At 39.4% G+C, this 23,701-nt stretch overlaps 2 protein-coding genes across 12 annotated transcripts in view; both read left to right on the top strand.

Annotated features, from left to right (window-relative positions):
* The window catches only part of POLK (DNA polymerase kappa), a 35,328-nt gene extending 29,944 nt beyond the window's left edge, over nucleotides 1–5,384 (top strand). For 10 of the 11 annotated variants that reach the window (XM_072859757.1, XM_072859756.1, XM_072859748.1 and 7 more), the window contains 4 exons: nucleotides 141–312; nucleotides 1,184–2,140; nucleotides 3,334–3,385; nucleotides 3,535–5,384. In XM_072859757.1, the coding sequence (XP_072715858.1) occupies nucleotides 141–312; nucleotides 1,184–2,140; nucleotides 3,334–3,385; nucleotides 3,535–3,619 (1,266 nt within the window). In that variant the 3' untranslated portion in view covers nucleotides 3,620–5,384. Of the gene's footprint in view, nucleotides 1–140; nucleotides 313–1,183; nucleotides 2,141–2,232; nucleotides 2,265–3,333; nucleotides 3,386–3,534 lie in introns of all 11 variants that reach the window. The other variant, XR_012042191.1, reaches the window with a different exon arrangement.
* Nucleotides 5,385–9,471: 4,087 nt separating this feature from the next.
* ANKDD1B (ankyrin repeat and death domain containing 1B) overlaps nucleotides 9,472–23,701 on the top strand; it is a 30,856-nt gene continuing 16,626 nt past the window's right edge. The window contains exons 1-6 of the mRNA XM_072859806.1: nucleotides 9,472–9,547; nucleotides 13,252–13,355; nucleotides 15,419–15,517; nucleotides 20,643–20,741; nucleotides 20,835–20,939; nucleotides 23,547–23,645. Coding sequence (XP_072715907.1) covers nucleotides 9,472–9,547; nucleotides 13,252–13,355; nucleotides 15,419–15,517; nucleotides 20,643–20,741; nucleotides 20,835–20,939; nucleotides 23,547–23,645 — 582 coding nt within the window. The remainder of the gene's footprint in view (nucleotides 9,548–13,251; nucleotides 13,356–15,418; nucleotides 15,518–20,642; nucleotides 20,742–20,834; nucleotides 20,940–23,546; nucleotides 23,646–23,701) is intronic.

The raw sequence follows: 23,701 nt of genomic DNA, 5'->3' as shown, positions 1-23,701 counted from the left end.
CACCATCTTGACTATGGCTTTAGGGCCCTTATATACATGCTACGTAATAATTGTTTCTGTGCTGTATATGTATGACAAGCTTAACCTTTGTCTTTTTTTTCTTTTTTTTGTCTTTTTTGTCTTTTTTTTTTTTTGCATAGGGTAAAACTGTTACCTTGAAGCTAAAGAATGTGAACTTTGAAGTAAAAACAAGAGCTTCAACTGTGCTGTCTTCCGTTTCTACTGAGGAGGAAATATTTGCTGTTGCTAAAGACTTGTTAGGAACAGAAATTGATAGTGTTGCTCCTCACCCTTTACGGATAAGACTTATGGGTAAAATATTTAAAACTCATTCTTCCTTTTCAGAGTTAGATCTTGTAGTGTATCAAAGTAATAGACCACACTCTAAAGTAAAATTGGTATAAATGGATTTATCCTTTCTCTGTTACCCTGGTAGTTGTTGCAAAGTGAAACAGGTCTGGAGTGCTGAATGGTGACTCAGGAATATTTTAGTAATTGAGGCTGTACTTTTCCTACCACCTGTTAGCCATGGAACAACATGCACATCAGCATGAGAAGAGAATCTTAATGCATAGCAGCGCTTAATTCTGCTGCCTTAAAAGAGCTTTTAAATCTGCTTTGCACCACAGCAACAGGTAGTTTCTGTCCATAACCTCTTTTAGAAACAAACGCTTTAAATTGAAGTGCTTATAGATTTGGAGATGCTATGTTCTGCAAGAAATTTGAAAATTTCTGTCAAAAGTAAACTCTGTGTTTTGATTCTAAGACCTGTGTGTTTCAGGTGCTTATACATTCTGTTTGAACCATTCAGTGATATATAAAACTTATTTGTCTATGGTATTAGAATGCGCTGAAGAAAAAAATATTTTGGTGGGGAAACTTCATGCAAAACCCTCTTTCAGACTGAATTCTGTATAACTGTATTAAGTTTATAGCCTCATGTTATGGTGCAATCAGTTAAAACTTCATGTGTATTGAAATTAATAAGATGGCTGAGCAAGTGTTCGGGTTGGATAAAGTTGTATGGACCTTGTGATCCATTGTCAGCATTTGCAGGTAGTATAGCCTCTGTTTAGAGAGAAAATGCACATTTATTTGAGTGGATGTATACCTCAGAAAGTGTTAATTAAGAATTAATATCAAGTTTTCATAAAATTGGTATAAGTTTGTTTTTCATCATTAGGTGTACGAGTATCAGGATTTCTAAGTGAAGAAGAGAAGAAGTACCAACAAAAAAGCATTACAAGTTTCTTAAAATCAGGAAAAGAAATTGGTTTTCCTAGGCTTCAGCCAGGGAAGTCCAACCAAGAATATTTCACAAAAAACTCAGAAGCATCTCCCAGAGGGAGTTTTTTTGATAAAAAGCGAGCTGCAAGGCAACTAAAGAGTGACAGTCTTTCTCCAAATGAAACTGTAGGTAAGCAGCTCTTTCATGATGGGAAAACATCAGCAAATTTTGTGGAAGACACAAAGAAAGTCACAGACTTACAGAATTCTAATGTGTGTAAGATCTTCACCTGCCCTGTGTGCTTTGAGCAGCAAAGCAGCAATAGTTTGGAAGAGCTTAATAGGCATATTGATGAGTGCCTCAATGGGACTCTTGTTAAAGATACGGTGGAAATATCCAAGAATGACAGTTCCAGAGAAAAGACACTTAACTGTCTTCCACAATTTGAAAATGAAAATGTTCATGAATTTCAAAAAAATAAAACAGATCAATTAGCAAGAACAGACCAGTCTGCAAGTACATCTGACAACTTTACTAGCAACAGCACAGAAACATTCACTCAGATAATATCTGATAAACGTGACAGAGAAAAACAGCCTAGCAATCTCAGTGATATTGCTAGAAATGTGTGTATGAAACAGTGTCTCTTCCCCAAAAGAATTTCACAAGACAATGAAGACCAGCTTGAAAAGACTGAACATACAGAAGAAACTAGTTCATCCTGTTTCTTTGAAGCCAAAGAAGACAGTGTTCTTGTTTGTCCAGTTTGTAATTCAGAACAGAAAACCACCAGTCTTGTGTCATTTAACAGACATATGGATGTCTGCTTAAATAAAGGCCTTATCCGGGAGCTGACAGAAAAAAAAGATTTTCCTACTAAGGCTTATAATATGGAAAACTCAAACAGAGTTGGTGAGTATGTGCATTGGGTTATATTTTATTATTCAAATGATCCACTTGTACAATTAAAATAATTTGGTAATGGTATACTTTGAACTTTTCAGGGCTCTGAGATTTTTGCAACAAGTTCATTTGAGTAAGTCCTGTGTAAGAGTGAACATTTTTATTTAAAAAATACCAAATCTGTTTTTATGACAAACTAGATTGATGAATGTGATGGTAGTTAACACAGTGCATTCTCATTTGCCACAATGGTGACATAGGAATTACTGGCCACGTCTGTAAATTGCCTGTTTGCTACTCCCCAGCCATGTTCAGAAAGGTATTTGTAAGGCCACTGAGATTTAAGTGAAAAATCAATGAAAACATCTTCAACCTGGATTGTTTCAGAGATTCAGTTGGCAGAAAAGTTCCATTATGTAATGTGCTGGCAAAACCAGAGAGGTGGCGAACAAAGCATAAAGACAGGAACTTGCAAGCCTGTTTTTCATCTAATAAAATTTATCACATAACTGCACCTGTAACATGTCAAACCAATAGCATATTTACTCAAGTAGTTTCTCGTTTTGATGAAGAGTTAATCTTTGGCCAGATTAGAGGACATGCGGAGGTAGTTAAGTATGTGCTTAAAGTACCTTGTCCGTAATCTAACTTGGGAGCTTTAGAAGAGGAAATTAAAATGCTAGTGTGTTATAATTATCAGAACACAATTAAGACTTACAATATCAATCTTCTACACAGAAAATGTTAGAAGCTGTATTGTTATTACGTGGCAAACAAGCTTTGTTTTAAATGAAAAACATACTGTTGGCAAAGATTCTTTCCCCCCCCTGCAGGATGAAAAAATTTAAAATATAGTTTTCAACAACAACCTTGAAAATCAACTATGTTATGTTGAAATATTACTGAAAACTACAACAAGGTTCAAATTAATCCCTCAAAATTCAATAAACTAAAAGCTTTTTGTTTTTCTCTTTTAAAAATGCTGGTATAGACTACAGTACTCAAACTGCAGATAATAAAATGTTATCTGCCTCTTGAGACAGATTAAATTTGGTTATGTTTAAAAAAAAAAAAAAAAAGGGAAAGAAAAGAAAAGCTTTACCCAAAATTGTTCTTTTAAAAGTTCTGCCATGTATGCAACTTCTGAAGCATTCTTTCTTTATTGAAGTAATTAATTTTTGTTGTTTCCAATTACTTTTCAGGAGGTTTAAGCAGAGGACAGCAATGCACAAATCCATCCCAAGGAACAAAAAGGTAAGGGTTTTCTGGAAACTTGAGTACACAACTCATTTAAAAATAATAATAAACTTTAGAAAAATATTAATTGTTGTAAAAGTTGTGTAGGTATGCATTGTGTATTTTAACCTCTTACTGGTGTTTTTGTTTTCTTTCTTTAACTTTAGGTCTGGACTAACAACTTCACAGTCAGTATCAAAAAAGGCCAAGTTGAGCAATTCCAAACATACAATTGAAATGTTTTTTAAATGACTGTGTAGCAACATATTCTATATGAAGTATTTCATAGTGTTTTATGACTGCAAATTTATTTAGCATTGGTGGCAGGCTGGATTCAGGTGACTGTCACTTTGGAGCCATTGCATGCCTGTGTAAAAAGAACATGTTGTTTGGGGTAGAAGAAGAGGTACAACTGAGGTAATTCTTTCTTTCCTTTTTTTTTTGTTTTGTTTTGTTTAGAATAATACTTTTTTTCCCAGTTGTTTCCAAGAATCAAAATTTGCTAGCACTTTGACTTTTTTTATATTGAACATGTGGAACTTTGTTAGAGTCACGAGCAGTATCATGAATTCTCTCTGCTGTTCAACAAACAGAACAGGGAGATTAGAGCTGCCATGGAGCAAGCCTGTAGGGCAAGCTTCTTAGAAAGCAAGAATCATTAGCTAGGGTGCCACGCTGTGCTTAGTGAGAGCCCTCTTCCCACACCTGACCTGCCATCTCCTCTGTTGGTTGTAGTGGCTGTTGTAGCCATAGTAGCTCAGGCTGACACTTCCTTGGACAATTCAACACCAAATTTAATTGTGATATTAGCTCTGTGATAACAAAGAAGAGCTGAGTTACTTGATTTCAGCTTATGAACGTCTGTCTTCTTAGTGGAAATTGATTGGTCTTGCAGTTTCAAAGGAAAAGAGAAAGAATTTAGAGTACAGTCAAGCTTTCATTGTTGTCACTGAAAATTTCTTCAAGTAAGAGTTGATGGACCATTGTGATGAGATACAGGATGACTTCACTGATTTAAAAGATGTTAATAAACCTGTTGATGAGAGAAGAATTTCTCCAGGTTAGTCAGACAAATGGTGTTTGATCTTTGGCCTTCCCAAAGAGACTGAGAACTTCAATTTTCTTCACAATTGTGAAATTTTTACCAGTCAGTAGCACTAAACTTAGTCTAAATAAAAGGTCTCATGTTGAAATAATAACATAAATGATGTGCAAATATGCAAGATGCTGAACCTCTTACTGTTTACCTATCTATTGCTTTAAAATTATTTTGTATTTCTGAATAAACGATATTTTATGAGTGCATCTGTGGAAGGAGGAGGTTGTAAAGTGGAAATATTTAAAATACTCTGTTTAGATTTTTTATGTTCACACCAAATTGCTTGAATCTAGACATTTTATTATAATTAAATATTTATCAGGCAAATAATTTATGATGACAGCATATTTCTTATAAGTTGTACAAACAATGTCAAACCCTGTATGAAATATAAACTGCTTTTTAATTGCAAAATCTTTAAAAGAAGTGGCTACTATAGAAGCATCTGTTTTGTTGTTTAACTGTATTGGAAGCACTTTGGGGTTTGCTTGTTTTTTAAACAAACAGATGTGTACCTGGTATGTTTTAGACGCCTAGAAGTCCAGAACGTGCTTTTTTGTTTCCAGACTTGCTGGAATGATTTCACTATCTCTACCTGCTCATCTGTTTGTTTGCTAGATGCCACTGTACCCACAGCTCTGTCATTTGAATTCATGTCAGTGTTCCCTTATCTGCTTTGGACCAAATCAGCTGGACTAGTTCAGACTATGTAAGCTGACTCAATTGGCTTTTTCTAAACCAGGTCAGTGAGCATTCAGCATGAGCTGTTCTGCTGACAGGGGTGGGAGCTGTAAACTTTTGGTAGGAAAGACATAAAAGCGACTGAGGAAACAATGACTTAAGCTACCATTGCTGTTTAGAAAGTGAACACCTGTCACTTTATTAGTTTGTATCTATCCGATTCAATAAAGTGTAGAATCTAAGTATTGCCTTGTCATTGTGTGTATTTCTTTAAAATGTGTATTTTTACATATGCATTACTTAGCAAAAAGTAAACTACTGCAAGTGCTTGAACAAATGAAGTTAGTTTGGCTTAGCCTCAGAAGTTGTCTTACCATCTGTTTAAAAAAAAAAAGGGTCATAGAGTTATCTGAGTGTCATGAAGTTAAAGTTGTGGAGTATGTTAGAGGTAATGTGGAAATAAAATTCACAGTATGATTCTAAAGCCAGAAATGTCTGTCTTTTGAGATGTGTGTAAAAATACGCCTTTTGGAAAGGTGATTCTGTGTGTTTACAGAAAGTGCTCGGTGAGATGACTTTTAATGTTTTCCATGTAAATTATTTACTGCAGTGCAAAACAGAAGCCTTTTTTTTTTTTTAATTCCTTATAGTTTCTTATACCACATTTATTACTGTCTTTATCTGAAGGAGGCCTTCAGTACACGATTGAGTATTGTCATAAACTTCTGTGATATGATTTTTCGTCTCAGTTCATGTGGAGAAGACTGTGTAAGCAATGTTTTTGTTTTGCATTTTTCTCAGAGTGTGTATGTGTTATATAATTGACCTTAACTTAAAATCTGTTTTCATTAGCATCTGGAAATTTCTTTATAACTGTGTTTAACTTAATGTATAAACTCTTTCCTGTGTGTGAGCCATTGCACACTTACTATATCCACAGTTCTGAAGCACGTGAATGATCTAGGTTGGCAGCGGATGAGAATTTTTGTGTGGTCTAAGTATCTTTCTTATTTAAGGTAAATATATATACTTTGTCTTGAATTCCTCTTTTAGTTATGAATGATAGAGAAAAAGGATGACATTTCTGTGATCTTAATGTTCTTCTCTCCACCACTTCTGAAGAAAGGAATGCAGATAGCATACGCATGACCACAAAGCATTTATCTGTAAGGACGATGCTTGGCGGAAGTGGGACAGCCAGAGAGATGCCCCCCTAAGAACAAAACTTGCTTGAGTTTATCTTGTAAATCCTCAATACCCAAAAGCTTAGGCCGTATAATAGCATTTTCCTATTGAGTCTGTTTGTAGCTATCTATAGTAATATCTTCATTTACTTCTGAGTTTTGAAATACCTTGCCTACAGAATGTCTTACTGTGGTTGGATATCACGGTGACCAATTTTGTTGATTAGTTGTCTGGCCTGGGTGTCTCAAAATCTTTATTTCTAGAAACTTTCTTGTTGGGAATAGATAAATACTTTGGCTTATGCTGTTTTGTTCTCAGAGTTGCTGAAGTTCCACTTTGAAGTGTCAGTAACAGGCAGGAACATCAGCAGGGCAGAGGTTGGGCTTGAATTGCTTTGCCTGGTAGCTTGATCCATGTTGGGGGTTATTTTGGGGATGGCTTATCACATCCCTGTCTCTCTCACATTGTAGTATGCAGATCCAAGCAGAAGGTTGGAGCCATCAAGAATCATACTGCCTGCAAGCGAACTTTAGGGAGCAGCCTGCGGGTGCCTGAGTTTGTTGTCCAGCTGGTGTTCTGGGGATCTCTGTCGTGTCTTTTCTGGTTGCCGTTTGTATATGTGAGCACCTGTTGAGACTGGGCCTCTCCATTTCATTGTTCTACTACTCATAAGCAAAGGCGAGTGGCAACAGGTAGCTGTAACCATGAGGGATGAAGGGAGGAGACTGTAAGGTGCACAGTTGCACAGGCTAACAATTCATGCACCACGGGATTCAGAATCCTGTGGCGTGTCATACTTTCAATAAAAGTACACAGTTTAATACAGATTGATACAGTTTAATAAAAACATAATACTCGCTACCTTGACTTTATCTTCAAATCTCACCTTCTTTTACAGGACATAATTTTCACTTGTTCCTCTTTCTTCTTTATGCACTATTCAGCATGCTTTTGTCTTACCTTGCATTTTTTCTTTATATTGGTTCTACTTGTTTATGTATTTATTACTACTGTTATTTTAAATATTTAAAAAATGCTCCGAGTTCCTGGCAGAGAGAGAGCTTTTTGAAGGCAAGTGAAGAAGATGTTCCAGTACTCCCTTGCTCTGCACTTTGTTCTGGGTTCTGCATCTCTGTTAGTTTCTGCATCAGTCTTTCCTGCAGGTTGCTGGGGCCATGTCATACAGTCAAGGTTGTGGGAAGTGGTTAGAGAATGTGGTAAACTTGCTATTTGTGAAGTTTGAGCACATGAAGTATAGTTGTACTGACAAAGTTAGAGACAAGGCATACGCTATGAAATAGTATTGTATGGTAGTAATTAGAATTGGAAACAGCAGCTGGTGTTCCCAGACTGTATGTAAAATTATGATCCTGGTTTAAAGATTCACACTATAACTCATGCTTTGTATGAGGCTGCAAATCTATTCCTCCTTTGGTGCCAGTTTTGTAGGCAAACCTAATAATTCCACAGTTGTGTCTCATTTCAAAAAGGAGCATTACTGTTGCAAAGAGTGGTTCTGTATTACTAGCCCAGTCACCATACAGAAATAAAACTCTTCCTCTTAAGAAGTTTTGCTGAAACATTTGACTCACAGGAAGCAAGTAAAAGTGAAACCGCTGTGATTCAGCTACGGCTAAATCAGTTACTTGTTCTTCTCACTTTGGGTTTATTTTCACAGCTTTTTTTCAGCTGAGTAACATTCATCCACTGGAATTACAGTTGATTAAACTGTCTTACCAGACCGAGGTGTATCAAGTGTAAAGGTTCTTGTACATCACAGCCTGACTGTATCAAAAATGTTTAAGGGAGAAAAGAACTGTGAAATCTCTTCATGTATGATAAGCAGAATCTGAGCAAATAGTTTTGTATCCAAATTTGCTCAATTTATAAACTCTTTTGAGTAAGATTAATTTTACCATGGACATGTATGGTGTTAATAATCTTGGAAGTTAAGACAACTGTGTAATTTAATTACAAATAAAAATTATAGTGAAGGAAAGGCTCAATACTGATAGTCCTGCATTCTCAGAGCTACTTTTCCAATATTTATTCTGAAATGTTAGCAATACCAAAGGCTGTTTTAAAGTAAAATTTAACCTAGTCACTTTAAACAATTTTTATGCCCTGTCTCGGAAAAATCATTGTCTATGTGAAATGAAATATCAATGCTGGCTTAAGCAGACCAAAGTAACAGTGGACTTCAAGATAAATTGAGAAACAGGTAGATTAGATGGATCTCAATATGTCAGTTCACAACAGCTGAACCTTTGGGGATGTGTGTATTGATTTTGACTGGACTTAGACAAAAGCAAATTAAAGTACTGTCTACCTGAAAATGAAGAAACTTGTGATTGGATCAATACTGCTACTGCACGTGCATATTTCTGCCCAAATTTACGGCAGAAGCACCTCAGTCGCTCGCATCCAAAGGCTGTGTCAGGCTTGCAGGGGTGCAGGGACAGTCACCCTCTCCAGTCCAGCGAACACTGGTTGACAGCAGTGGGAATAACTCCCAAGAGGGATTTCCCCCCGAAATGGCTTTCAGCCTGCAGAGAGAGCTCCACGACTACCCTGCAATTAGGGACAAAGCCACCCGGCTTGGGGGGTCCCATGCAAGGTGTGATGCCTCTGTGTGTCTGTATGCGTGTGCTTGTGGCACTGCTTTTCAAAAGTGCCTCTTGTTTGTGTGGCGATTTGGGAAGCGCTTCAGGAGCAGAGAGGTCTACCTTTTTGTCTTGTGTGTGCATTTGTAGGTGCAAATTGCTATTTGCACGTAGGGCTAGCTGCTAGAGAAGACCTGGGGGGAGATTGTGCAAGGATGACCCTGTTTGGTGCCTACCCCGTATCAAGAACTCCTGTGTGGTTATTTCCTGCTTCTTTTTAAACAAACTCCTTTGTTTTAAAACGAGTTTGTTTTAGCTGCTCTGCACCTCTCCCTCTCCGGAGGATGGGGCCAAGCGCCGGGGTGCTGCTGCAGGCGTGCCGGGCGGGCGCTGCCAGCCAGGGCCTGGCTGGGTGTGCTTCAGTCAACTCACAGCCCCGGGAACCGGTTAGTCGGGGCCAGCGCGGGGCACCTCCCTCGGCGCCCGGCCGGGGGCCCCTTCCCTCGGGTGAGGAGGAAGAGGAGCCGAGGACAGCGATGAAGGGGCTGAGCCGGCTGCTCCGCGCCAGGGAGGATGCCACGCAGGGAGCCGCGGCACTCAGCCACGATGGCCGTGAGTGGGCGGGGGTCAGACGCGAGGCAACCCAGCGGGCAGCGCCGGCCTTGGGCCCCTCGCTGCGGGCAGCGCACCAGGCCCTGTCAGGGCTGCCGGGACGGTGGGGTCCACCCGAACCAGCTTTTTGCCTCGACCACAGAACAAAATGAGCGGTGGGGGCGAAAAGGAGGAGGTTAAACATGAGCTGCTTTATACGTAGTAAGAGGCATCAGTGAGGACGCGTGGATGTGAGATCGGGAGCTGGGGTTTGGCATGTCCGCCTCCCAAGGGACAGGTCCTGCAGCTGCCCAGCGCCTGGCTTTAACTTCACCCCTGAAGCTGTCCGAGGGGGTTGGCTGGCATTAGCCACATCCCTGGGGCTGAGCACCTGCCAACAGTCTCACAACCAATCCGGGACCCCGTTTTGGGGGGCACACAGAAATCGGAGGACCTTCTGGCCTCCTTGGACGACTCCCAGTGATGGGGTCTCCAGCTTTCATCCCACAAACCGTTTTGTGAAAGAACAGCCTGCTCTGGCATGGGCTGCAATTAGTGAAAACAGGTTATTTGTGGAAACTGAGCGGTAATTGTTAAACCCTGCCGTGGCCCTGTCCTGTGATTGCAGCGTGACAGCCCTGTGACGAGCCGTGCTCTGGGGCTGTGCTTCCTGCTTCCAGGCTGGCAAACAGGGCAGATAAAGAAAATAAATGAATAAAATATCACTGTTGGACTCAATAGGTAGTTTTTCCCATGACTTCTTTGAATTGGAAAGTGACTATTTTAGAAAAAGATTCTCGTGGCTTAACAAAATACCTGCTTTGCCCCAGTCATTTTATTTCTGGTAACAAACAAGAAAACATAGAGAAAATGTTGAAAATGGTAACAAACCATTAAATATATGAATTAATTTTTAGAAATAATAGAGTAAAAATATTTTTGTTGTCATTTGAATCTGAATATTGTTATTAATTTTGTATTTTACCTCCTTGGAACTCTTCAGCCAATTCAAATTGCTGAGTTTTTTCCATGTGCTTTTTGAGACAATGACAGATTTCATCTTGTGGATACCACAACAGGAAACTAAAAAGGAGGGGACGGGGAGGGCATGGAAAGATTTCCATTTTCCCCGTGTACTGAAATCTCTGGTGCACTTTTTTACTTTGTTGGAAGTCATCCTTATTTGTGGTATTACTGAAAGACAGATTGAGGCCACTAAAATAAGACATAAATATGAGGAAAGAAAAATTGAAGGTACCTCAAGGCTTGAGGTTTCTGTTGAGGAAGGCTTTCTGTTCTCAGGTCAACAAAGCTATTTACTTTTCTGCATCTTGTTACTTCCTCACCCTTCCAAGGAGAGGAGAAATGTTAGGATGTTCAATACACCGCAGACAGGGCTCTCTGCAAAGGAAATCAACTGATAAAATTACTACTTTTAGTTAGCTCAAAAGAAAAATTGAATATAACTGTTTTATAGTTACAAATATAATGATATAGTTATGATATAACCTGTAGGGCAATCAGCCAGACATCTTGTATGAAGCCAAAGAAAACAACCCCCCAAAAAGATTGACAGCCACAAATAGATAATTGATTGCTGCTGTTACTTGAAAATAGAGTGATTGCTAATAATGCAAGGAGTGCCAAATCCTGGAGATCCCAGCTTGGATAGAAAGCTTCCACAAATTTGTAGTCTGACAGTCTCTATGCTCCTGTAATTTCATGCATGAAAAAATCATTTTGCAAAAGCAGCAAAAGATTGTGCGGCAAGTCAGTGCCATGGTGTGTCTGGATTGCCACTGTTCTTAACTCCTGAATTAAGAGCTATTAAGAGAGAGAGATTATTAAGAAACATCATGCCCAGAGCAAAAGGTCTTTTTTTTTAACAGCATACAGCCACTTAATGAATTCTGGACAGGAGAGAAAAGATCAGCCATTAATTCTTTGTCAGAACTACAACAAAACTGTCATTTCCCATACAGATACAGTAAACATCATTTTCTCTTGTTTCTTGAAGGCAGTGTGAGTAAACTGTTGGGATTGTTCCTGAATGTCCTGAGATGCAACAACATTTATCTTTGCATCCTCATGTAACATACACGTGTGAGTGTTCATCAGCAGTCAGTAGGAAAGAATGTGGCCTAATTATAACTAATTGCAGCTAATGGGTGCCCTACGTTTTGTTATCAAGTTTACCATAAATTTGCCTTGAGCAAGATACCCTGCGGCCATGGTTTACCCGTGTTTGAAATCAAGGTAGTGGAAAGCTCTGCTGGGTACTTCTTTAGGATGTAGACTATGAAAACTATGGGTGAGGCATTTATTGTGCAAAGATCCCTGTTTGTGATGCTGATTTTGTTGTCAGCCACGCTCCTTGTCACAGATGCCAGGGATGCATTTTTATTTGCAGCTGCTTTTTTTTTGTTTTTTTGGCTGTGCCCCCATGTTGTAAAACAAGCAAGTAATATTCTGTGATTTCCAGAGAATTTTGGGAAAAAACTCTGTTGTTTGGGGTGCTTGGATAATATCATAGGAAAACTGGAAACAGCTTTGCAAGTGTCCAGTTTAATTTCTAGCTCTTTTTCCACAGTACAACTGTGATTATTCCCACTGAGATTATAATAATGGGTAACATGTAAAATGCAATTAAGTGAATGCCATACTGATTTTCCTTGCTGTGCTCTGCAGTCATACTGCCTCAAGCTGTATTCTCATTAGGCGTTAATGAACTTAGGCGTAATGCAGTAGGATGAACCTGCATGAGAGGCCTCTAAGGAACAGATAATTGGTGCTGTTTCTAGTTCAACAGAGAATGCTGTCCTCTTTGGTGATACCATTGGACAAGTGGCTTTCAGGCCAAAATATTCTAGACAGAAGATATCTAAGTAAGTAACTAACATTTTAAGTGTGATATGCTGGGAAATTAAAAATATCTACTAACATTTTTGCAACTGATTTAACTGCTATACTAATTTCTTCTGAGTGATTAATTAAATTTTAAGTTAGAAACATTAGAAATACTCTGCCCTCTAAGTTGGCTAAACCAGTTATCAGACACTGGAATTTTATTTTGCAAAGTTACTGAATATTAGGTGTCTAAATGCATGCTGCAGCTACTTTGGTTGACCAAACAGATGTTCATTTTGAGGTTGAGACATTAAGGGAAGGTCCCACTTTAATAGTAAATTCCACATTGTGGCCAAATTTTGAGTTCAAGTACGCACCTTTTTTTTTTCCCCTGTAAAACTCCTGGGTTTTTTTGTTTTTTTTTTTTAGTTCGGTCATACCATTTGGTTACTGCTATACATTTTTATGTATTTTGGGGGTGTGTTCTGTTTTAAAACAGCAAATTTTTCAATAATAGGAAGTAAATTCTGCAGTTTGTACTGTTCACTGCTATGCCTATAAAATGCTTTGGGACCCATTTAGGTGGCAAGAGCTTCATAAATGAACTCTTGTTCCTGTGAGCAGTGCAAATAATGGTAATCCATACTGTGAAAAGTCTACCTCTATTTGCACTTAAAAGTTGAAACTAGAAACATCAGCCAAGTGTCTCTAGAGGAGAAAAATGTAATCCTGGCACACTTCTGTGATGAGAAGCAAATGATTCTTGTAACATATGAAATCAAGACAAATAACAGAAGGTAAGAACAGTATCATCATCCCTTAAGTTGGTTATGACTATTTTTTTAGTAATACAAGTTTTTCATCATATTTTTCCACAGTATTGCCAGATGAGAGAGAATTTCAATATGCTGCTAAAATGAACAATTTGGAAACCATGGAAAAGCTGTTTAAAAAGAATGTTAATATAAATGCTGTAGATACTGTGAGTATGAAGCATCTGACAGATCACTGATCTGAAATGTGACTCCTTGGAGTTGCATGGTGGAATCCTAGCATGCTAGCCCTGTCAACTGCAAGGTAGTAAGGCCGCGGGAGTCCCTTCTAGGACCTGATGAAGAAACGTTTCACACATCCAGTATGGACAGTAAGATTTGTGCAGCATAACTCACATGTCTTTGCATTCAACCACTAGCCTGTGCATCACATTGGGAGCTAAGGACTTCTGAATTGTGGTCCATGCTCTTAATATTTAACTCTGTGTTCTTGGGTGACTAATTTCTCAAGTTCCCCATCTTTCAGAGCAGGAGGACTTAACCTAACAGTCACTTTGAGAATGAATTTATGCTGCTGGCATTACAAATTTCAAGTGTGAAGTGTTACCATTCAGTTTGTATGGAACCGTGGCTGAAGGCTGAGATCAGAGTTCAGATTTACACTAGATAGATGAAAATGCATTTCTTATGCTGACATCAACTGTAGACCTAAAATCTGAGGATGTATACTTCACAGCAACAAAATATAGTGCTGTGTTCCACATGCAAGGTAGTTCAACAGCAATGGAGCCATTGTGATATTAATCTGGGAGTTGTGGAGAACAGTTTGCCCTCAGTGGCTACGTATAAATAATCTGCCCATGAATGTCCAATGTTGCTTAATCACGGGTTCTGAAAAAACTTGCTTCCCATGTCCACATGCATTTTTCCCCGCTGCGGAGTTGAGGAGATAGTACAGGTGCATTCCTTGGTTTGTTTTTGAAAAAGAGAGGGAGGCAAAAATTTATTTTGAGTAAACTTCTCTTGAACAATGAGAGTGTTCCCATCAATTGCATAGTACTCTAAAAAGTAACTTAAAAATAGTTCTTGCTTCCTTATTGCTTTCCAGAATTCAAGAAATCAAACTAACTTTTCCAGTCCAGTAGTTTGAATCTTTACTCTGTCATCCTTAAATCAGACCTATAGTATGAGAGATTTACTAGCATAGCTATGTGGGTGTTGTGCATTGATTGATTCTCCTAGTGGGGACATAGCTTATACTGGCAAAACCATTCTCTTGTTCATGTTGATCATTCCTGCCCCTGTACTCCCAAGCCAAATAAGCAAGGTTGCCAAAAGGTGAGTTTTGTTGAGAGAACTATTTATGTGCAGGAGGCTTTTTCTGGTATAAATGCACATCATAAATCCCACCTTTTTATGTTTTTAATGCATGTAGCTGTAAATTTGGACTTATACATGGATAAATCAGCTGATCGGCATAGAATTGTAAGAGAACAAATCCAAAGTGACTTTTAAAATTAATTGGTTAAATAACTTACATATCCTTGTATGGAAACTCTCAGTGAATGATGTTAAACCCAGTTATGTTCACTTTAACTGGCAGCAAAACTCTCTCCACTAAACTTTAATTCAATTTAACCAATCCCTTTTAAATTCACACCATTAATTACTTTAATGAAAAATTAATCAAGTGTTCCTGATAAGCGTTGAGCCTATTCACTTGTGTAAGATTACTCACTGTTTGCAAGGTGGAAGCTTTAATTAATATAGATAGTGACTCAGTCTGGGAAGGTGACTAATACTGAGTGAGTGAGGAATCTCGTCATGCGTTGCAGAGATATAGTCAAAAGCAAGGATGATACCAAAAGCAAGTCTAATTGCGTAAATCTAGTGCTTAGCTTTTCAAATCAAACCATATAATAAAATAGTAAACATGGATGCTTCTTGTACTGCATGCATCTCCTCTAGGCAGTATATGATTACTTAATCCCACTTTGACATTTCAGTGAATTTCAGTGAAGGGATGATGCTACATAGAGTAACTAAATCGTTCCGGTTCTACAATAAATCTTTAAGATCAATGCCTACATTCTATCCAAGGGAACAGAAATGCAGATAAAGACCAAGCGTGGCTGTTGAAGGAGAAATATGCAAATGTCTATATATTAACAAATACATTTGTTAATAATCAGAGAATTCAGAAATCCTGATCACCTGCACAAGGAAAAGAACTGTATTACAGACCTGACAACCAAAGCTTTGCTTGTTTCAGCTGAAGCGCACCGCGCTCCATTTTGCTGTTGCGAGAAGTCATATATCGGTGGTGGATTTTCTTCTCCATCACAAAGCTAGATTTGATATGGCAGATCAGGTAAGCTGATTTACATGTTTTGATTCACAAAGTATAGGAACATATTAGGGGAAAAGTAAAAATAGGTATTTGCCTTGTGCTCCCTGTTTTGCAAAGTTAAGTGCATGCTGTAAATGCTTGAGTTTGTCTTAAGACTGCACATATTTATACGAAAAAACATTGCTAGAGGAAAAACACATTGCCCAGAGCTTTGGCTATGTTGAATACTTGAGTGAGTGCAAGGGTGGTTGAAGCCACTTGTGCAAATACACTGTCTGTGATAGTTGTGTATTAATCATTGGCCACTTTGTATGAAAGCAATCAATAAAAGTAAAAACTAGCTCTGGGGATCGCTAGGAGATCACAAAGTAACTCCTTGTGTCCTTTCCCTTCATTTTTATGCGAGTAGCTTAATACAAGACTGTCAGCTACTCTGCAGCCCCCAACACATTAAGATATTAGCATTGTATGGCTGATTTGGTTGGGCCAGATGATGATCCACAGTGCAAGATTTGATTCAGATATTAAAACCAAATGTATGGTATGTCATTAATAAACAGGCTATTCAGACTAGGAGTTTTCCAGTGAACTAAGTAATGAAAATAGATGAAACATTTACTTTTTCCCCCCCTGTTTGCTTCTTTCTCCTTATCCACCATATGCAGCAGTGTTTAAGTTATAAGTAAGACAAATTCCAGGTTGTGGAGGGTGGAGGGAGAAAGCTGCCTTTTTTTCACATTGTGTTGGAATGAAAATAAGATGAGAGAGACCTGTTGGTTCCAGTTACCAGTGGCTCCTGGCTTGGGTATGTGCTTGCAGTGTAGGTAACCATCTCCTCATTAGTGCTGCTTGAGTTGCTCTGAAATCTTCTCCCAGGCTGCCCCGGCAGTGAATACCTCACATGCTGCTTTGAAGAAATATGGCCATCTTTCCGGACCCTACCAGCTCCTAAGCAAATCTTGCACTGTTATAAGCAACATTTCCCTTTTGTCTGGCAAGCTGAAAAATGTTGCCTGAATGAAGTACTCTAAAATTACTAGTCTATGATATAAATGCTAATAGGGTAGTTCTGCAAGAAGTGGACAGTTTTCTTTAAGTAGTAGTGCTCTCTATAGTAACAGTTAAGAACTGGATCCTTGGATCTTTCACAGAATACCACTGGATATAGTGTTAATGTAATTTTATTCTGTAACTATTGTAAATTATTCTTTATAGCAAATTATTTTTCAGTGGCTATCCTCCAGGTTTGTTGAGGCGATAAGGTGATTCAAAACGTTTTATGGGTCCTTTAATTACCCTGATAGGGTGCATTGAAGCCAGGTTGGAAATATAGACCCTCCCCATGTTGGGGCTCTATTAAGCACTCAGAATCTCATTCTAATTAAGGATTACCTTTTAATTATTAGCTGTCATTAATTCTTAGATGTTGTTAATCCTCTTCGTTAAAAGACCATTGGAAACACTCTGTCATAATTAGCTTACAGAGCTTACATATGACATTACATATTGTATTTGACAGTGATTCATGTACTCTTTGGCAATCAGTTTGATCTTGCAATTGATAAGAAATAGAACGAAGATACTATGACTTTATTTCTTACTCCATTTCAGTTTCTGACATACTTTTTGTATTAATAAGTGTAAGGTCTTAAGCATTCTTAACATTTCTCAGTACAAAAAGTAAGCTGATTAAAAACACACAACAGTGTTCTTAGCAGCAGATATGTTGTGCTCCCACCTTTAGATTGGAGGCTTGACATAACTCATGGAGATAGTTGAGATGTTTATTGATTAAGCAGCACATCTCTAAGAAAGCAATAACACATTAATTGGCTAATAAACACACCACTATTATTAGTAGTATTAATTCACAATTATATCACTCCGAGTTCCAGTGACTGAGTTACAATTCTATTGCTTATTATCAGTATTAGCATTGATACACAATTACATTACTGCAAAGAAATCTTATACTACTAAGCTACAATTCTGTCGCTTGTCCTTCTGCACTTAATCTCAAGGTACCGGTTTATCCCTTATGAACCCTGCCATCCCAACTCTTTCAGACATGGGCCTGATGGAGAGTCCAGCAGGAGAGTTCAAGGCAGTTGGACTCTCCTGCTGGACTCTCCATATCAGGGGGAGCCTATATCAGGGGGAACTTGGGTCTGCAGGTCACCTTCACCACTGTCAGCAGGAGTCCACAATCACAAGATTGTGGACATCACAAGGTCCTTCCCTTTTTTGTTCTCCAGCTGATTTTATACCTTATTTCTTTTTTTTTTTCGTTTCCTGAACCCACCTTTTTGCTACCCTTGTGCCTCCTTTTGTCCTTCCAGACTCCTCCCTATCAAACAGTCCATGCACAGAATTACACAGAGTGGCTGAGGTGGGAACCTGTGGAGATGACCTAGTCCAGCCTCCTGCTCAGAGCATGGTCACAAAAAGCAGGTTGCTTAGAGCTATGTCCAGTCAGGTTTTGATTATCTCCAAGGATGGAGACTCCATAACCTCTCTGGGCAATTGATTCCAGTGTTTGATCATCCTTAGAGTTAAAAAGTTTTTTGTTATGTTTACGTGAATCTTTCTGTACTTCAGTTTTTTCCCATTGCCTCTTTCCCTGTGACTGGACACCACTGAGAAGAGTCTTGCTGCATCCTTTTTACTCCCTTCCATCAGGTATTTATAGACAATGATAAGATCCACCTCAGCCTTCTTTGGCTAAACAGTCCCAGGTCTCTCAACCTCTCGTCATATGTCAGATGTCTCTTAATCATCTTTGTGGCCCTTTGCTGGACTCTGTGCAGTATGACCATGTCTCTCATATACTGGGAAGCCCAGAACTGGACTGGACTCCAGGTGTGTCTCACCAGTGAGTAGAGGGGAAGGATCACCTCCCTTGACCAGGTGGCAGTGCTCTTCCTAATGCAGCCCAGGATACCGCTTGCCTTGTGTGCTGCAAGGGCACGTTGCTGGCTCATGTTCAACTTCGTGTCCACCAGGAGCCCCAGGTCCTTCTCTGCCAAACTGCTTTCCAGACAGTTGGCCCCCAGTCAGTACTGGTGCCTGGTGTTGCTCCTCCCCAGGTACAGGACTTCGCATCCTCCTCTTCTTGAATTTCATGAGGTTCTTGACAGACCATTTCTCCAGCCTATCAAGGTCCCTGTCAAGGTCCCTCTGGATGGCAGCACACCAATCTGGTCCATCAGCCACTCCTCCCAATTTAGTATCATGTATAAATTTGCTGCGGGTGCACTCTGCCCCATTGTTCAGGTCATTAATGAAGATGTTAAACAGTACTGGGCCCAGGGTCAATGCCTAGCATGCATTGCTAGTGACTGGTCTCCAGATGGACTTCATGCTGCTGATCAGAACACGTTGGGCCTGGCAGTTCAGCTGGCTTTCAGTACATCTTGGTGTATCCGTTTGTCTACAGCTGTACTTCATCGGTTTGTCTTACAGGGATGTCATGGGGACAGTGTTAAAACTGTTAAGAAAGTTGAGATAAACATTCATTTCTCTCCCCTCATCCACCAGGCTAGTCTTCTCATTGTATAAGGCTATCAGGTCTAGTTACTTTTTCTCCTTGGTCATAGTTGGGAAAGTTTTTCAGGGCAGACTTTTGAGCCACAGTCACAAATTTTGCCCAAGCCCATTTATTCTTGTAGCCTGCACACCAGATGTATGTTTCACATTGCCCTCAACTGTTTTCCACTGCAATTTCTGCTTGCTGTGCCCAGTTTGGGGCTCCCCAATACAGGAAGGACATTGATAAGCTGGAGCAAGTCCAGTGCAGAGCCCCTAGGATGATTAGGACTTGGGCACATGGTGTATGAGGAGGTGCTGAGAGAGCTGGCTCTGCTTGGCCTTGGGAGGAGAGTAGTAAGGGGGAGACCTTATGGCTGTTTATAGCTACATAAGGGGAGAATATAGAGAAGACAAAGACAGACTCTTCTCGGAGGTGCACAGTGATAGGACAAGAGGCAATGGGCACAAATTGCTATGCAGGAGGTCCCAGTTAGGTACAAGGAGAAAAAAAATTCACTGTCAGAGTAGTCGAACACTGGAACAGATTCTCCAGAGAGTTTGTGGAGTCTCAATCTTTAGGCCATTCAAAACTTGACAGGAGAAGGTCTTGAGCAACCTCATCCAGTGGTACAGGCTTTGAGCAGGAGGGCTGTAGAAGTGTGACCTCCAGAGGCCTCTTCCAGCCTGAACTGTTTTGTTATTCAGTGAATAGTTTGTGAGTAGTTTCCTGAACTCCCTGTCACAGCAAGCATCCTGCTGTCTGAAGTGTTATACCAACATGCATAAAAACTGTTCCTGTTCTCCATTAGAGATGAAAGTCAAGCTATTTATTCCTCATTTACAGAGGAGAAACTGGGGAAGGGTTATAACTGCTAAGGAAGTGCCTTAATCCCTCTTGCTTCCTTTAGGTTCCTCTGACTCCATCTCTTAGACCAGGTGCTTTTATGGTGGAGTACCAATGTCTTGTGTTTACACAGCACTTAGCACTGTAATCCATGATTTATGATGCTGCACCTGGACACAGTACACACAAATTGAGGAAGAGATGTGGAAGTTAGAGAGATCTGTGGCCAAGACAGGAGACACTGGCTGGAAGTTCCTTATCTGTATTCCTTTTGGCTCTAAGAAGTTAACAACAGGGGTTTTTTTCCTGTAAGAGAAGAACTTCTTAGAGAATTTGAGAGAAGAAAAAGAGAACCTTAAAAAGAGGGCTAACTGGAAAATTATGGTGACTCATGAAAATATAGTTGTTACATATCACCTGAAATGTCATCCACTGCACCTAGCGCTAACTTTCTACATGGTTTCTGGAGAGAGGGAATCATTTCCAGATAGTATTTAATCTCCCCCTCTTAAAATGGGATCAGCCCTTCTCTGCGGATGCCAGACCTTCTGACAAGAAGAGGGACAGCCTGAACATTTAGCTAGGTCTTGATGCATGACATTTAGTTTAATTTAAGTGAGATGAATCCCACTCACGCTGCCAGGTGTTAGTACTGATTTTCTAAGAGCCTGCAGAGCAGAACCCACTCATACACTGAATCAATCAAAAAGACTTAAAGAAATTTGGCGTGAAGTATTTTGGTGGTTATTTCTGCCTTTATCATTTTATTTGAAGCATGGCCTGACAGTGATTCATCTCGCAGCTTGGACTGGAAATCTGGATATAATGCGAAAATTAGTTAAAGCAGGCGCTGATCAAAAGGCTAAGAATGAGGTTTGTTGATGACAAATTTTTACCAACTCTAAACGTGTTTATGCTGGAAAAAACCCAAACTTGTTCTTACAGAGTTGCTCATGGTTTTTTTAGGAAGGAATGAATGTTCTGCATTTTGCAGCTCAGAACAACAGCGTTAAAATAGTTGATTATTTTCTCCAAGATCTTCATCTGAATGACTTGAACAAGCCTGATGCGGTACAGTATGTTTCTTTCTGTTTATTTCTTTGATGTCATGAGGCATCTGTTTTGGGCAAAACAATCTTGTCTTGGGGAATTTCAATGAATTTTAATTTATTGCCAGTTATATACACTTTTAATTACTGATTTGGGTATTGAGAAACAAGTAAGACAAACAGCCAGGCAAGAACTTAGGGAAAACACCTTTCCTCCCTCTTTGCCTGTCTCAGCTGAACCCCAGACATCTCTCCTCCCCTGCTCGCCTTGCTTTTGCTGTACACGATGCTCATTCCCATCAGTGAGGTGATGGGAAGCAGAGGAGGTTGGGGTCAGTCTGTTGCCTCGCTGTAAAATAACTCCCAAAACACACAGAGTATATTTAGAGAGGAGACATTGCTTTATTCTGTGCAGGGTGCAAGGTGGAATATTTCCACAAATCGAGCCCACCTATTGCAATTCTTTTCAGTATTTATACATGAAAGTTAACACACCACGCCTATCTAATGTATAATCATCAGACTAACTAATCATCCTCTTCTTCCATTGGTCCGTATTTTCTCCACTTCGATTTAAAGCCACAGTGTGATTTTAATTCACTGCGCATGCTTACAAGGGGCGGGGGGGGTAGTCCTTTCGTCCCCCAGTTGGGTCAGTGGTCGTGATCTCCCCCTGCCGCCTTTACCTTTCCCTTAGTTGCTGTGATTCCTGTTGTTTTCATGGTTGTTGTGGTGTCCCTTTATCTTTATGGCTCTCCCGGTAAGAGGATGTTCCTGTTATTGGTCTTTGAAGGGTTACAGCTTTGCATTCTGTTAGGACAAACATATGCTTGTTAGTAAAATATGCAGTGCCCGTACCCTCTTATCTAACTTTGGCATTATCTATTACCTTGAAGATTCTACAGTTCTCTCAGTCTCGTATGCTAGTTTCTATTTCTAACTGTCTACGATTCTCACTCTCATATGCTAGTTTCTATTTCTAACTGTGATCCCTTCTTAACTACTAATAACTCTTACACTATTTCTATTTTGTTCTAAAATATTCTAAAATACATACTCATATACTAAAGTACGTATTCATATACTAAAATATTCTAAAATGCATACTCATATATACATGATTCAAGGAGACAAGTCCACAGTTGTTGCCTTTTCTTTTCCGCTCTTTGTTTCTTACTCTTTTCCTCTGCTCCAGCAAGGGTTCTTCCATGGGCTGCAGTCACCCTGTAGGTGTACCTCCTCCTGTCTCCTCCCTTGCGTCCTCTCATGTCTCCTCCTGTATCTCCCCTTGTGCATCCTCCCCATAGCAGTGACCACCCTTTCTCAAATCTGTTTTCACAGAGGTATCATGTGCTCCTCTGATGGGTTGAGTGCTGACATGTGGTGGGTCAGTTTTGTCCATTGTGGAGCCAGCTGGAAATGGCTGTGACCAGCATAGGGCAGTCTCTGACCTCCTCCCACACAGCTCACCTCTGCAGCCCCTTGCCCTTACCAAAACCTGCCGGTTATGTCCAACACCGGCATATTTCGCCAACATAGAACATAAAACTATGTGCAGCTATCCTACAGAGGTGCACCAACTCTTCAACAGTGCCAAGGCCTTGTCCCCATCAGGTTTGCTGTATTTCTATTTTTCCTTCCCACAATGTTGGGATCTTGCTTTGAAGGGATACTTAGCTAAGCAGGATATTTTATCTTTAACACAAGGAAATTTATTCTTGTAGGGTCTGTCCAAAAGAACAAAGCTCCCGTATCCTTTTTTTCGAGTCTTGAATTGTATTGACCCAGTGGCGCAAAATTCTTAATTCTTTCTACACATGACAAGGCTGACAAAACAGAGTTAATTTAACAAAACAAACCTTTGTGTTTTAGGCCTTGGGAAAGGAAAGGTGAAGAAGAATCTTCTTTATGTTGAGGTTATTTCATAATTATCTATTAGTTGCTTGCATTTTTTTTCTTAGACGTTTAATATAGGCCACTATCAGGTAGTGAGGCCGTCTAACTAATTGGTTAGATGGCCTCACTGTCTGACCAGTGGTATGGTTTTATGTCAAGATAACTTTCTGCACTTGAGTTGTAAACAGTTGGAAAAGTTTTTGTTAGTTTAACCACCGCCAAAAAACTCCCACAATGTACAGCACTAAATTCAGGCCTCCTGGATGAAACTTCTGAGATGTGGTTGTTCTGGTCTATGCTTGCAGAATTCAGATCAAACGTGTTACACCATGGAAATAAATCTTGCAACTTCTTTATGCCTGTTTCTGAGTATCCTCAGCCTTTTAATGACACAGTTCTTTTTGATAAATATTTTCATACTGAGAAGAATTAAAAATTAAATATTTTGAGCCCATTTTCTGCCTTGTTACCATTTCTGAACAGTTTTCAAATATTTTCTTCAGGATATGCAAGGTGTATAATCTGGTTTTTTACACTAACTAAATATCGCATCTTTTAAAAAATTCTTACTCTTCTTGTGTATATCTACTTTTTTGTTAATCTACTTAGTCATATGATACATAAATTTAATGCAGCATACACATACACATATGCATGCCATATATCTAGTAACTGGAAGCAAAGTATTTTTACTTTCAATAACACTGTGTTTCTTTCCGTAATTGTTTTCTAGAAAGGTAAGAAACCATTTCTGCTGGCATCTGAAAAAGGCCATGTTGAGATGATAAACAATTTGATTACTCTGAAGCTGTTTACATCTGAAAAAGATAAGGTAAAGATTTCTTTTCCACAAAAGTACAACTAAAAATGTGCTAGTGAAAGATTACT

Source organism: Ciconia boyciana, chromosome 4, assembly GCF_034638445.1.
Source record: "Ciconia boyciana chromosome 4, ASM3463844v1, whole genome shotgun sequence".
Lineage (NCBI taxonomy): Eukaryota > Metazoa > Chordata > Aves > Ciconiiformes > Ciconiidae > Ciconia > Ciconia boyciana.
The sequence above is the reverse complement of the archived record's forward strand: the minus strand, read 5'-3'. Positions and strand labels throughout refer to the sequence as shown.